Source organism: Triticum urartu, chromosome 4A (genome assembly GCF_056163025.1).
Source record: "Triticum urartu cultivar PI428250 chromosome 4A, HENAU_Tu73, whole genome shotgun sequence".
Lineage (NCBI taxonomy): Eukaryota > Viridiplantae > Streptophyta > Magnoliopsida > Poales > Poaceae > Triticum > Triticum urartu.
In genome coordinates this window covers 317076615-317091006 of record NC_141876.1, presented here as the reverse complement: position 1 = coordinate 317091006, position 14392 = coordinate 317076615, and the positions used below count along the sequence as shown (strand labels likewise).

At 49.8% G+C, this 14392-nt stretch overlaps 1 protein-coding gene across 1 annotated transcript in view; it reads right to left on the bottom strand.

The window, feature by feature from the left end:
* LOC147975697 (uncharacterized) overlaps nt 1-11108 on the bottom strand; it is a 31448-nt gene extending 20340 nt beyond the window's left edge. The window contains exon 1 of the mRNA XM_087520543.1: nt 9003-11108. Within this exon, the coding sequence (XP_087376669.1) occupies nt 9003-10661 (1659 nt within the window). The 5' untranslated portion in view covers nt 10662-11108. The remainder of the gene's footprint in view (nt 1-9002) is intronic.
* Nucleotides 11109-14392: the final 3284 nt, after the last annotated feature.

Below are 14392 nucleotides of genomic sequence, written 5' to 3'. Positions count from 1 at the left end.
CGACACAAGCACGCCCCAGCATATGATATAACATCCGAACAACGCAGTACACCCAGATACAGGGGTGCCGCACACCCCCTATGTTTCACCGATGAGGTGCTGGATCATGAATTTCTAGAGGGATTCAAACCTGTAAACATAGAGGCATACGATGGAACAACAGACCCGGGGGTCTGGATCGAGGACTATATCCTCCACATCCATATGGCTCGAGGAGATGATCTCCACGCCATCAAGTACTTACCACTCAAACTCAAAGGGCCAGACTGTCACTGGCTCAAAGGCCTCCCCAAAAACTCCATTGGAAGCTGGGCAGTGCTCAAAGACGCTTTTCGGGCAAACTTTCAAGGGACTTATGTCCGACCTCCGGACGCGGATGACTTGAGTCATATAACTCAACAGCCCGGAGAGTCAGCCCGAAAGCTTTGGAACAGGTTTCTTACTAAAAAGAACCAAATTGTCGACTGTCCGGACGCCGAAGCCTTGGCAGCTTTTAAGCATAGCGTCCGTGACGAATGGCTTGCTCGACACCTCGGCCAAGAAATGCCGAGAACGATGGCAGCATTAACAAGCCTCATGACCCGCTTTTGCGCGGGTGAGGACAACTGGCTAGCCAGATGCAGCACCAGCGACCCCAATACATCCGAATTAAGCGATGGAAACGGGAAATCACGGCGCAACAGCAATAACAAACGCCGGAACAAAGGAGACATCACGAAGAACACGACACTAAACGCCGGATTGAAAAGCTCTCGGCCAGGTCAGAAGACGCCCTCTAAAGGCGCCAGAAACGAACTATCCAGCCTGAATAAAATTTTTGACCAAATATGTCAGGTCCATAGCACCCCTGGCAAACCAGCCAATCATACCCACAGAGAATGTTGGATCTTCAAGCAGTCCGGCAAGCTCAACGCCGTACACAAGGGGGAGGATGCACCAAGCGAAGATGAGGATGAGCCTCTCAAGGGAGACGCTGGGGAACAAAAGAAATTTCCACCAGAAGTCAAAACAGTAAACGTGTTGCACGTGACCAATGGAAGAAACAAAACGGCACTCCCAGAAAAATACGCCCGAAGGCCTGTCACCGCGGAGTCCTGCCACTAGTCATCCCAACCGATCACTTTCGACCATCCTGATTACTTAGCAAGTATCCAGCGTGCAGGATGGGCTGCCCTGGTATTAGACCCAATAATTGATGGATACCACTTCACACGTGTCCTGATGGATGGTGGCAGCAGTCTACACCTGATTTACCAGGATACAATCCGCGAAATGGGGATAGACCCAACAAAAATTCACCATAGCAATATTACCTTCAAAGGAGTAACGCCAGGCCTAGGGGCTCGTTGCACGGGCTCCCTGCTACTAAAAGTTATATTCAGCCTCCCCGATAACTTCCGTAGCGAATATCTAACCTTCCACATCGCTCTGTTCCAAAGTGGCTATCAAGCACTACTCGGACGCAAAGCTTTTGATCGCTTTAATGCAATACCACACTACGCTTCCCTCACACTCAAGATGCCCGGTCCACGTGGCATCATTATAGTGAACGGAAATGTTAAGCGATTTCTGCGCGCCGAAGAGCATGCGGCTGCCTTGACAGCCGCACACTAAAAACGGCCTCACCAACTAAAACATTTAGCAGGTCGTCACGACCTCGGACACGGTTAGACGAGTCCGGTGCAGCTATATGCAATTTATAGCGGATCAATGATCACACCCCTATACAAGGGGCTCAGCGTGCGCAGACAAGTGGCAATTCTTACTCACCTTGAATTATACATGGTTTATTTAAAAACTACTTTTTGCACGACAGCTTGTTTACCTAAGCTCCTCTCTTTTACAGATAATCGTCGTGCTACACCCGTCCAGGATACGGCACAATGGAGACACAGGCGCAGACGTGCAGCAGGGACCCGCTCCAAGGATTCTTTTTAGATTAAGACCCTGCGTAAACCTTTTTTACTGTCTCTTGTTGATACATATCCACCGAATTCTCAGCGCAATTGAGAACGATGCTGATGTTTTGGCATGTGGCCACGTCAGAATAATGCACGTACCTGGACACAAGGGTCTTCTTACAAGCGGCACTATTTCGGCCCGGTTTATACCATAAAGCGTCGCAAGTTCGGCCTTATATGCATCAGCTCCGAATCATTGTCTTTGGTCAAATGTTGGGTTTGCCCGGCTCCTATGTTTTGGTGCCTTACGTTCTACTTTACCAGCTAAGGCAGCACCAGGAGAACTACTGCGATTGTGCCCTAGTTCATCTGGACGAGCGCCTGAGTAGAGAAAGCCGAAAACTGACTGTCATGATATAGCGTGAGACTGGTCAACCACTCGATGACCTATCGGAATGCTAGAATTCCTCCGCCTTAACGAAGGGCCGTTTTCCGGCCAGGCATATATGCACCCCGCGATCGGGAGAGTGCGGAGCCACCAGGGGCTATCTAGTAGCCCCACTGTCAAACTCCTATGGCTAAGTGAAAGTGTTAAAGCATTATAGTCCAGTTGCCTCGCTCGCTGCGCTATCACCTCCTTATCAGGACCAAGACATTGGGTTAAGTGTGAACACGTGTTTTTTGCGAGCACCTCCGCATTATATGCGTGGGGGTTGAAGACGACGGCTGCAATCTTTCAGGTTATACACATGTATACATAAACGGCCGCACAGGAGGCATCATACTACTTTCAGGCAAAAGTATAAACATAGCCTTATAAAAACATCATAAAAGCATTATGTTTACAATGAGAATACATATCACTCAAACATAATATTTTTTGAGCACTGGGCCTCTATTAAACGAGCACCCTCAAGAACTTCCTCAAAATAGTGTTCGGCAGCCACACGGCCTATGGCTGAACCCTGCGCCGCGACAGTGGTAGCGTCCATCTCTGCCCAGTATGCTTTAACACGGGCAAGGGCCATCCGTGAGCCTTCTATGCACGCCGACCTCTTAATCGCATTAATGCGCGGCATCGCATCAAGGAACTGCTGCACCAAGCTGAAATAGTTGTTCGGCTTAGGCCCTTCCGACCATAGCTGATCCACAACAGACCTCATGGCGAGTCCGGACAACCTATTCAGTTCGGCCCATTCGGCTAGCTGGTCAGTCAATGAAAGCGGACGCTCTAGAAAGTGGAATTGCGTCCAGAACAGCTTGTCCACTTCACGATCAGTCTGACCTTGGAAGTACTTGGCCGCATCGGCAGCACTCGCTGCCAAATCCATATATGCATCTGCCGAGCTCCACAGCCGATCCAGAGGGGCATACCGTGGATCTCCGAACTTCCTCCGTAACATGAAGGGTTTCCCAGCCGCAATATCCCCGGCTTCCCGCAGCTCCTCCTTCTTCGCCCTCATAGCAGAACAGGTGTCTTTGTCTTCCGCCGCGGCCTTCTCAAGTTCGTTGCCTTCGCTCGATTTTCTTTCTCAAGGACCCGGCAATGGTCGGCAGTTTCTTTTAACTCTACGGCCATTTTGGCCATCTTCTCCTGGCTCTTGCAATGTGCGGCCTTCTCGGCTTTCAACTCTTCGGCTGCCTTCAAAGCAGCCACATTACTAATCCTCGCTTGTTCATTGGCTCGGGCAAGTTCCGCCCGCAAGGCTTCCACGGTGGCAGCTCCATCTGTAGTCATAACATATTAAAGATACTGGCATTATGCTGCTCTTACTATGTGGCATTCACCGGATGATAATACTTACCCTGTGCCTCATCAAGCCTCTTGTTAACAAGGTCGATGTCGGTGTCTGCTGCATCCAGTTGCCGTTTTAATTGGGCAAACCCATTAGTCCGGCTAGCCACCGGAGCTTCCACCACCTGCACATAGAGGCAGTCTGGTTATTGCCTGGGAGTACGATGCTCTGTTCGCCGCCGTTCTCGATGACAACCAGAGTCTCAGGGGCTACTATCTACATAGGGCACACCAAACATGTGCAGTACTATCACATATTATCTCACATACCTCAAAGCCTATCAGTAGACTCATAAAGGCTTCATGTAATCCGCTTTCAGCGGACGAGATTCTCTCCATCACCTTACCCATCAACATACGGTGCTCTTCTGAGATGGCCGCTCGCCCCACCAACTCCCTCAGAACGTCCGACCGCACACCAGGCGGTGCCGGACTCTTTCGTGTGCTCTCTTCGGGAGCCGGACACTGGGGACTTCTGGGGTCCACGGGACAATCTTTTGGCCTCACCGGATCCGGAGAGGCCCTGCGCGACGACACATCGGGGTCGCCCGCTTTTGGAGCGGAGGAGTTCGGGGGAGGCGTTTCGCTCTCCATCATCTCCGGAAGAAGATCCCCCGAAGACGAACTCATTTGAGAGGGGCTGAGGCCCGAACTGCAAGATATATGCAGTGGTTGTTTTCTCAGAGGAAAAAGATAGCATACTCTTACTATTAAAATATTTTGGATCACTTACGACTCGTTGGAGGGCTGATCCCCTCACGGACTTTGTGCGGCAAAAGCCCCCCCCCCCCCCCGAAGCAGGACCCTCTATGGGAGACTTCGGCTTCCGGATCCTCGGAAGCAGTCCTTTTCCTCCCCCGATCGTCCTCCTTCTTGGAGACGCCCGTTCCCTCGGTTGGAGCGGATAGCGGTAGGGGCCCGCGTCCGCCCGTATTATCTCCCTCGATATGTTCCTTCAAGGGCTCCGGGCAAGGTGCGACCTCAAGCATCTTCTCCAATACCGGCTTTTCCAAACCCTCAGGGAGGAGGGCCAAACACTGAATCATCTTCGCCTTTGTTAGCCAGTCCTGGTCAAAAGGTGAACTCTCAGAAATAACTTCGAATAAAAAACAGCATGTTCGGCCAGGGGATTTCTTACTTGTTCAGCGGCGCGGTTACTACTCAGGCCCACGTCCTCGGTGATATCTGGACATTCCACTTGAGGTCCGAAGAATGACTTGTACATCTCCTCGTGCGTCAGGCTGACGAAACTTTGAATGGCACGTGGTCCCTTTGGGTTGAACTCCCACAAGCGCAGGGGCCGGCGTTTGCAAGGCTGGACTTGGCGAACCAGCATAACTTGTATCACTGCAACCAAATTGAAATCTCCCTCGAAGAGATCCCGGACGTGGCATTGCAGTATAGGAACGTCCTTGGCTGGGCCCTAGCTCAGACCCCTGCTAATCCATGACATCAGTTGTGGTCGGGGGCCCGAGCGGAAAGCGGGGGCAGCCGACCACTTGGCTGGGCCGTGACATAAAACCACTCCCGTTGCCATAATTCAGGCACCTCTGGAAAGGAACCTCTCGGCCATGGAGCTCCTGCCATCTTGCCTATTGATGCACCTCCGCACACTGCTCGTTGCCCCTCGATCATCTTCGGCTTTACTTCAAAGGTCGTGAGCCACAGGCCAAAGTAAGGGGTAACACGGAGGAAGGCCTCGCACATGACAATAAATGTCGTGATGTGGAGAAAGGAGTCCGGGGCTAGATCGTGGAAATCTAACCCGTAATAGAACATCAAGCCCCTGACGAAAGGATCCAGAGTGAGGCCTAGACCGCAGAGGAAGTGGGAGACGAACACAACATTCTCGTTGGGTTCGGGAGTAGGGACGACCTGCCCTGAAGCAGGCAGCCAATGCGACACCTCGGCGGTCAGATATCTGGCCTCCCTCAACTTCTTAATGTCCTCTTCCGTAACGGAGGAGGGTGTCCATCGGCCTTGAAGGCTGGATCCGGACATGGTTGAAGATCCGGAGCACCTGACCTGGGCTTTGGGTGTTAGAACTCGAGGCGGGGGAAGGGTTTGATTGAGCACGGGAGGGAAAAAGCAAAAACCTTGTCCCCTTATAAAGAGGGTGAATATCAAGCGTCCTCTCCATAGCCGTTTAGGACTTACCTATAATCTAGGAGTCCTAGACATAGTTGGGTTACCCACGAACCATATTAATGAGAATCCCGTAATTAGGGGAACACGATCTCCGCTTCGGCAAGACGTGTCAAGAAACTGCGTCACGTTATGTGTGGAGCTGGTTAAGAGAAATAGTTCGAATAATCACTGGGCCATGACATGATGTCATGCTGTCAAAACAAGCCAGCAAATAAGATCTGCGGAAAAATTATTCTCTCTGTGGTGGAATGTGGAACTTATTTTGCAGGGTCGGACACTATCCTCGTATTCAACTTCTTCTGTAATGTATTCGGAGAAGGAACCCACCTTGCAATGCCGAAGACAACTGCGCGCCGGACTCGTCGTCATTGAAGCCTAGTTCAGGGGCTACTGAGGGAGTCCTGGATTAGGGGGTCTCCGGACAGCCGGACTATCTCCATTGGCCGGACTGTTAGACTATGAAGATACAAGATTGAAGACTTCATCTCGTGTCCGGATGGGACTCTACTTGGCATGGAAGGAAAGCTAGGCAATACGTATATGGATATCTCCTCCTTTGTAACCAACCTTGTGTAACCCTAACCCTCTTTGGTGTCTATATAAACCGGAGGGTTTTAGTCCGTAGGACAACAATCACAACATACAATCATACCATAGGCCAGCTTTTAGGGTTTAGCCTCTCTGATCTCATGGTAGATCTACTCTTGTACACTCATATCTTCAATATTAATCAAGCAGGACATAGGGTTTTACCTCCATTAAGAGGGCCCGAACCTGGGTAAAACTTCGTGTCCCTTGCCTCCTGTTACCATCTGGCCTAGACGCACAGTTCGGGACCCCCTACTTGAGATCCGCCAGTTTTGACACCGACAGAGAGGGAGGACTTAGCTATAGGGGGGAAGCTTACTAATGGCGCACCACCCGTCGGTGTGCCATTAGAAATCTTTTTTTAGATAGCAATGGCGCACCCACCGTCGGTGGGCCATTAGAAATGTTTTTTAGATAGCAATGGCGCACCACCAGGCCAGTGCGCCATTAGTATTTTTTAATAAATGAATATGAAATAGTAATATTTTTTTTATAAAAACAGTAACAATTGTTGTTTAACAACAATTGTAGTCTACAATTTTTTATTATTATTTTTTAGAAAATGAATATGTATATGAAACAGTAATAATTTTTTATAAAACAGTAATACTTTTTTAAAAAATATCATCAAATTTGTTATTTGAAAATATCATCGGCGGCGGCGGTGGAGCGGGGGAGGGTGCGGGGGTGCTCGTCAGCGGCGGTGGAGCGGGGGAGGGTGCGGGGGGTGCTCGTCGGCGACAGTGGAGCGGGGGAGGGTGCGGGGGGTGCTCGTCGGCGGGGGTGGAGCGGGGGAGGGTGCGGTGGGTCGTCGGCCGCGGTGGAGCTAGCGGGGGTGGGTGCGGGTGGAATCGAGATCGAGATGGAGGGTGCGGGGGGTGCTCGTCGGCGGCGGTGGAGCGGGGGAGGGTGCGGTGGGTCGTCGGCGGCGGTGGAGCTAGCGGGGGAGGGTGCGGGTGGAATCGAGGTCGAGATGGAGGGGGATTGAGATCGAGTGTCCTCATGAATTCAAAAAGTGCCAATGAAATTTAAAAATATTCATGATATCAAAAAGTTCCCATGAAATACAATCGAGAAATGAAGACTACGATTTAAATACAATCGATCTTAGCTAGCTATCTGTTCACAATCTTCTTGCCCTTCTTTTTTGCAAATGGAGTTCTTCTGTGGAACGGACGTCCTTTAGGTAGGGTGGTCCTGCTTCTTCTTGTGGTGTATGCTGCTACTTCATCGTTGTCGTCATGTTCGATCTTCGGGTCGCCGTACTTGTCGAAGTCTTGCTCATTGGCTACTCCATCCATTCTGATGATCTTCCTTTTGCCTCTCCTCACGACAACACGACTGGGCTTTGATGGGTCGATAATGAAGAAGCATTGGTCCACTTGGGAAGCCAGTACCCATGGCTCATTTTTCGCGGTGACGTTTGCGCCCGCAGTCTTGGATTTGGCTTCGGGTATAACCATGCTGGTGAAATACCGGTCTTCTTTTAGGACGCTCTTGGCCCATCTGGCATGGAACATCGGGACCTTCTCTCCAGCGTAGCTCAGCTCCCAGATCTCCTTGATCCTTCCGTAGTATCTGTCCTTGTCGTTACCGGTGTAGGATTCCATCGTTACCCCGGAGTTCTGATAACCATCGCTCTTCATGTCCTTGTCCTTGGTGTAGAATGTGTAGCCGTTGATATCGTACGCATCATAGGTCATCAGGTTGTGCTCGGCGCCCTGTGACAAGGCGAATATGAGTTGTTCTTCCGCGGAAGAATCCTCATGTAAAGGGTACAATAGAAGCTTCTGCTTGAACCAACGCGTGAAACATGAGTTGTGCTCTTTGATTATATCTCCATCCGTCCTCTGTTGGCCTCGGTCATTGTACGTCTTCTCAATAAAGGTTTTGTGATCTTACACCCAAGGATTGACCACGTCTATGTGTTGTAGCGTGACTAGGTTTGCTCTTTCAAAGTCGGCGAGTCGACCCTCGAAGTCGACATGCATTTCGCGGCGACCCTCACGGTGACCCCATCCAGCGAGCCTACCGAGGTGCCTGTTGACGAGCAGACCAACGGGGTTCTCGATGCCTAGATAATTCGTGCAGTAGGAGATGCACTCTTCGGTCAGAAAGCCCCTGGCTATACTTCCCTCTGGACGTGACATGTTGCGAACGTATCCTTTGATGACACCATTCATCCTTTCGAACGGCATCATGCTGTGCAGGAACGTCGGCCCGAGTTGGATGATATCCTCCACGATATGGACCAGCAGATGCACCATAACGTCGAAGAATGCGGGCGGGAAGTGCATCTCAAGCTCGCATAGTATCACCACGATCTCTTGCTGTAGCCTTCTGAGTTGCCTCACGCCAACCGACTTCCGAGAGATGACGTCGAAAAAGTTGCATAGGCCAAATAGCGTTTCATGGACGCGCGCGTCCATGATCCCACGGATTGCAATTGGAAGTATCTGCGTCATCAGCACGTGACAGTCGTGAGACTTCATCCCGCTGAACTTCTGCTTCGCTGGGTCTAGGTATCTGCTTATCTTCCCCGCGTAACCGTAAGGAAGTTTTACTCCTACAAGGCAGGTGAAAAACTGCTCGATCTCCTCCTGACTTAGAGTGAAGCACGCGGGAGGGTAGTCATTTCCGGTCTTCTTGGCCTTTTTGCCTTTGCGACGACTTTCTATGTCCAGCTTCGCCTCATCATCATCATAATCATCATTAGCATGAAGCTCCTTCCTGATGCCCATTGATTTCAAGTTTGCCCTTGCTTTCGGCCCATCTTTGGTCCTCTCTGGCATGTTGAGCAGGGTACCAAGAAGACTCTCGCACACGTTCTTCGTGATATGCATGGCATCAAGGCTGTGAGGCACACGGTGGATCTTCCAGTACGGCAAGTCCCAGAAAACGGACCTCATTTTCCATACCTTCAGCAGCGGCTCTGGCGCCTTTCGCTTCTTTCCCGACTCTAGCGCCTTTTGCTTCTTTCCCGGCAGTGGGCAATCTTTCCAATTTTTCAATAGCCCGTCAATTTCCTCGCCGCTCCTCGTACGCGGGCGTCTTCGGGGTTCGGTTACACCATCGAACAGATCCTTGCGTTTCCTCCATGGGTCATCGTTGCGAAGCCACCTTCGATGTCCCATGAACACGGTTTTCGAAGACCCGGGATCTCTATCTAGCTGGCGATACGTTGTGTCATCCATGCACCTGACGCATCCAGAAAATCCGTGGACCACCTGCCCCGCGAGATATCCGTAACCGAGATAGTCGTGCACCGTCGTGAGCAGTGCGGCTCTCATAGGGAAATATTCTTTCTCTGCGGCGTCCCACGTATTGGCTGGCATTTTCCACAGCGTGTCTAACTCCTCTTTCAGCAGCCCCAGATACAGATTGATGTCGTTCCCTGGTTGTTTCGGCCCTTCAATTAGCATACTCATGTGAATGTACTTCCTCTTCATGCACAACCAGGGGGGAAGGTTGTACATCCACACAAACACAGCCCAGGTGTTATGTGTGCTTCTCTGGCTGCCAAACGGATTGACTCCATCTGTGCTCGCGCCCAGCACGATGTTCCTTGGATCCTTCCCAAATTCTGGGTGTTCGAAGTTCAACGCTTGCCACTGGCTCCCATCCTTAGGGTGACTCAGCATCTTGTCTTTTTTATTTATCTCTGGATCATTTGCGTCATCTTCTCGCTTCTTCTCCTCCCTATCCACGTGCCAACGTTGGAGCTTTGATACCTTAGGGTCCACGAAATACCGCTGTAGACGAGGAGTGATCGGAAAGTACCAAACCACTTTTCGAGGAGCTTTCTTACTCTTCTTGTATCGACTGACGCCGCACACCGGACATATGGTAGACCCCGCGTGCTCGCCCCGATAAATGATGCAATTGTTCATGCACACATGGTATTTCACGTGCGGTAAATCCAGAGGACACACGACTTTCTTCGCCTCCTCGAAACTGGTCGGGAACTTGTTCCCCTTGGGAAGACGTTCGTGCCAGAATGACATGTTCTTGTTGAAGCATGCGTCGGTCATTTTGTGTTTTACCTTCATCTCCAAATCCACGAGCGTTACTTTCAGGCGGGTATCCTCGAGTCTGCATCCTTCATACAATGGAGTAACCGCGTCTATCTCCAGTTGATCCAGCTTGGCTTTCTCTCGGGCGGCAGCTCTTTCGTTATCCGTCTGCTTGAGAAGCAGCTCTTGAATATGAGGGTCCTGCACCCAGCCCATTGATGGTCCATCGTCGTCTGCTCCGCCGGCATCTTCATCTTCATGATCATGCCCTTCGTCTGCTCCGGCATCTTCCTCATCATCATGTCCGGCATCTTCTACATGATGACTGTGTACAGCATCACCGTCATGATCATGTCCTGGAGATTCTTCGTCTTCTCGCCCGCCCGAGCCGCGGTGGTTGTCTTGCTGCCCTTCCTAATTTCTTGCCCATCCCCCATGGATGACTTCATAGTCATCTTCATCACCTTGCCACCGATAGCCATCCATGAAACCATGCAAGAGCAGGTGGTCCCGCACCTGCCCAGAATCCGGGTCCGCAATAAGGCTCTTCAGCTTGCATCTTCGACATGGACATCTTATCTCCGTCTCGTTCTTTTGAAGCATCTCGGCCTTTGCGGAGCTCAAAAACCTATTCACGATGCCTTCGGTCATCATGCGGACCATGGTCGCCTGCGGGGTAGAGCAAAACGATATTTTAGAACCAAGAAAAAAATTGGCATGACTTTCCCTAAAAATAGGACCAAAAAGAATGCATAGTGCCAAAATTCTCACCGAAACAGAAATGAATCAACATTCCGGCAAAATATTGGCAACTATCGCATTTCAGATACCGGTACCTGCAAACACAAACATATATGCAACACCACAAACATATGCAACACCACAAACATACATAGATCTAGCTAGGCCACAAAAAGTGCATGTGCACGTTGTTGGAGCGAGCTAGGGAGAAAAAAGTAGATCTACAACATGAAGATAGCTTTCCCCTTACTTACCTATCAAGAAAGGTAATTTCACCACTTAATTTTGATGAATCTATGGTGCAAATGAGGTCAGGAGGAGGAGGCAGCCGACAAGCTTGGAGAAGGAGGTGGAGGGAATGAAGTGGGGAAAGTGAGTGTGTAGGCGTGGCTGTCCAAAATATCTAGCTGGTCCGAGGTTACTAATGGCGCACCACACAGCCATGCGCCATTAGTAACCCAACATACTAATGGCGCACCTCCTAGCCGTGCGCCATTAGTAGTTTTGCAAAAAAAAGTAATATATATATATATATATATATACTAATGGCGCAGCGTGGCATAGTGCACCATTACTAGTTTAAACTAGTAATGGCGCACTTTGCAACGGTGCACCATTAGTAGTTTTGCAAAAAAAAGAATAAAAAATATAGTAGTGGCGCACTCTACGGCTGGTGCGCCATTACTAGTTAGAACTACTAATGGCGCACTTTGCCTGGATGCGCCATTAGTATGTTTGGAAAAATGAAAAAAAATTGTTACTAGTGGCGCACCTTGTGCCTGGTGCGCCATTATTGTCTTCCACACTAATGGCGCATCACCACATGGTGCGCCATTAGTATATAGTAGTGGCGCACCACTTCTCTGGTGCGCCATTAGTGTCAATTTCATCTATAGCACTTTTCCTAGTAGTGTGAGACTTGAGAGGTTGAGATCTCCACACATGCCCTAGAGTTTGAACCTTCTTGGGTCTGCTGAGCCCTGAATCCGACACATATAGCTTTGTAATGTTATATATGTAAGGCCCCGGATGTAACACTCCATATTTGCAACTCCAACTCTTGCTATTTCTGGCTATGTGATATGTTATATCCTTCGTGGTTGGATTTTTGTCTTTGTTTTGCATTTTGTTTCGGTCATGCATTTCATCTCGTGTCATCATGTGCATCTCATTTGCAGTCATGTTCGTGTGATGCATCGGGTCATTTTCCCCGTTGTCCGTTTCGGAATTGACACTCCCACATGCACCCGTTGCACCTCTCAGTTCTCGTTTCGTGAGCTGGATAAAAATGTTCTCGGATGGGCCAAGATTTATCGAGTGGTCTTGGTACATCACCGATAGGCCGCCTGTCTAATTTCGTTCCATTTGGAGGTCGTTTGATGCGCCAACGGATAACCGGGTAACTGCAAAGCCCCTCTCTCATTGCAGCCTAGCACCCCTCCAAAACAACCCACTAGCCCATCTAAACCACACCATGCTCTCTGTCATTGGATCATGATCGTGTTGGCAAAAACTGCACCTCATTTGGACTCTCCTAGCTCCCTCTACCTATAAATATGCCTCCCCTTCCTCAAATCACGGATCCAAAACCCTAACCACCTTCCTCCTCCGCGCCGGACATGTCCGGATGGCGTCGGACGCGTCTGCCGCCGCGCCATGGTGAATCAGACATTGCCACGTGTCAGCCACCGACAGTTCTCCACTGCGCCCCGCCGCCGGCCCATTGCGGCCCGGGTTGGGCCCTTCCGGCCCGAACCACTGCCCGTCGTCGCCCGCGCGGACCCGCACCCCGTGCCGCCCCGCTCCTCCGTGCACCGCCGTGTCGTCCACATCGCCGCTCCATCGCCCTTCGCCTCCACCGCACTTCGCCATCCCATTGCCGAGCGCCGCCCTCCGCCAGACCTCGTCGTCTCCCGCCGTGCCTCACCGTCGCCCGGTCGCCTCCCCATCTCCGGCCACCATCCCGGTGACCGGATCCGGACACCCCGACTCATCGGCGACTCTCCCTCGAGCTCCGGCCACCGCCCCCATCATCTCCAGTGAGATCTCGGCCACCTCGGTTTCCGCGCGTGCAAACCCTAGATCCGGAGTGGTACAAGTCCTGAAATTCCCATTTCATGTGCCTAAGTTTGACATGCCATATCTCCATGCATATAGCTCCGATTTGCGCATATGATATACCGAAATGTTCGTCTCGTGATGCTCTTCATGTTAGTGTCATTTGCATGTATGTTACTGTCAATATTGATGTCCTAATCTTCATTTGAAAAGTGCTATATGATGTTGTCTGTTGGAATTCATCATAACTTGTTGATTTGTCTTTTTCATTGCGTTTTGTGTGTGCATCCTATGAGCATCATGTCTACATGTTTTAGGAGCATCTCCATGCCATCTTGACAGTGGAGCAAGCATTGTATTTTTATGAGCTTTGTGGTGACTATCACAAGCATGCAAAGTAGGCCACATGATGTTGCTGATTTTAGACAGAATTTTGCAAAGTCTTTTCCTGATACATTATGTTACTGTGTTGACTTGTTGCCACAAGTATATCCATGCATTTTTTATGAAGTTTAGTAAGAGTGTTTTAAAGATATAGTTATGCTCTATCCATTCATGCCTCTGGTTGTATTTATGTAGTAGGTTAGCTTGTCATTACCATGCTCTACTTTTGTTAAATATTGTTGCTGGCACATTGTTAACATGAAGTTCATTCTTGCCATGTGTTTTGTTAGTGATACATGCACCCTATGAACTTGCTCTTGCCATGTTTAGCTTCATAAATGTGTCTACTTACTGTTGGTTACCTTATGATGCCATGAAATGCATTGTGGTGAGTTTCATGTGCTTGGAAAGTTGCTATCATGAATCTGTTTCTGCCATGTCATGTTTTTCTTCTAAGTCTAAATCTGTTCATATCACTTGCCATGTTTGCATTGAGGCTATCATCTTTTCTATGCATCTTTGGATAAAGTTCACTAAGGGAGTTTTGATATTTGCCTTTAGTACTAGCATTCCATGCCTTTGTTTGCCATGATATGTTCCTATAGCATGTTGTTTTCTAGCTCTAAACATTGCTACGTAATGTTATCTATGCCATGTTTAGTATTTTCACCAAGTCTGTGAAGATGTTATCATTTGCATCTTTGCCATGCTATTTTAGTCTTGTTCTAGGGAGTTCTAGCAGGAGCTCAGTGTTCATGATTTGT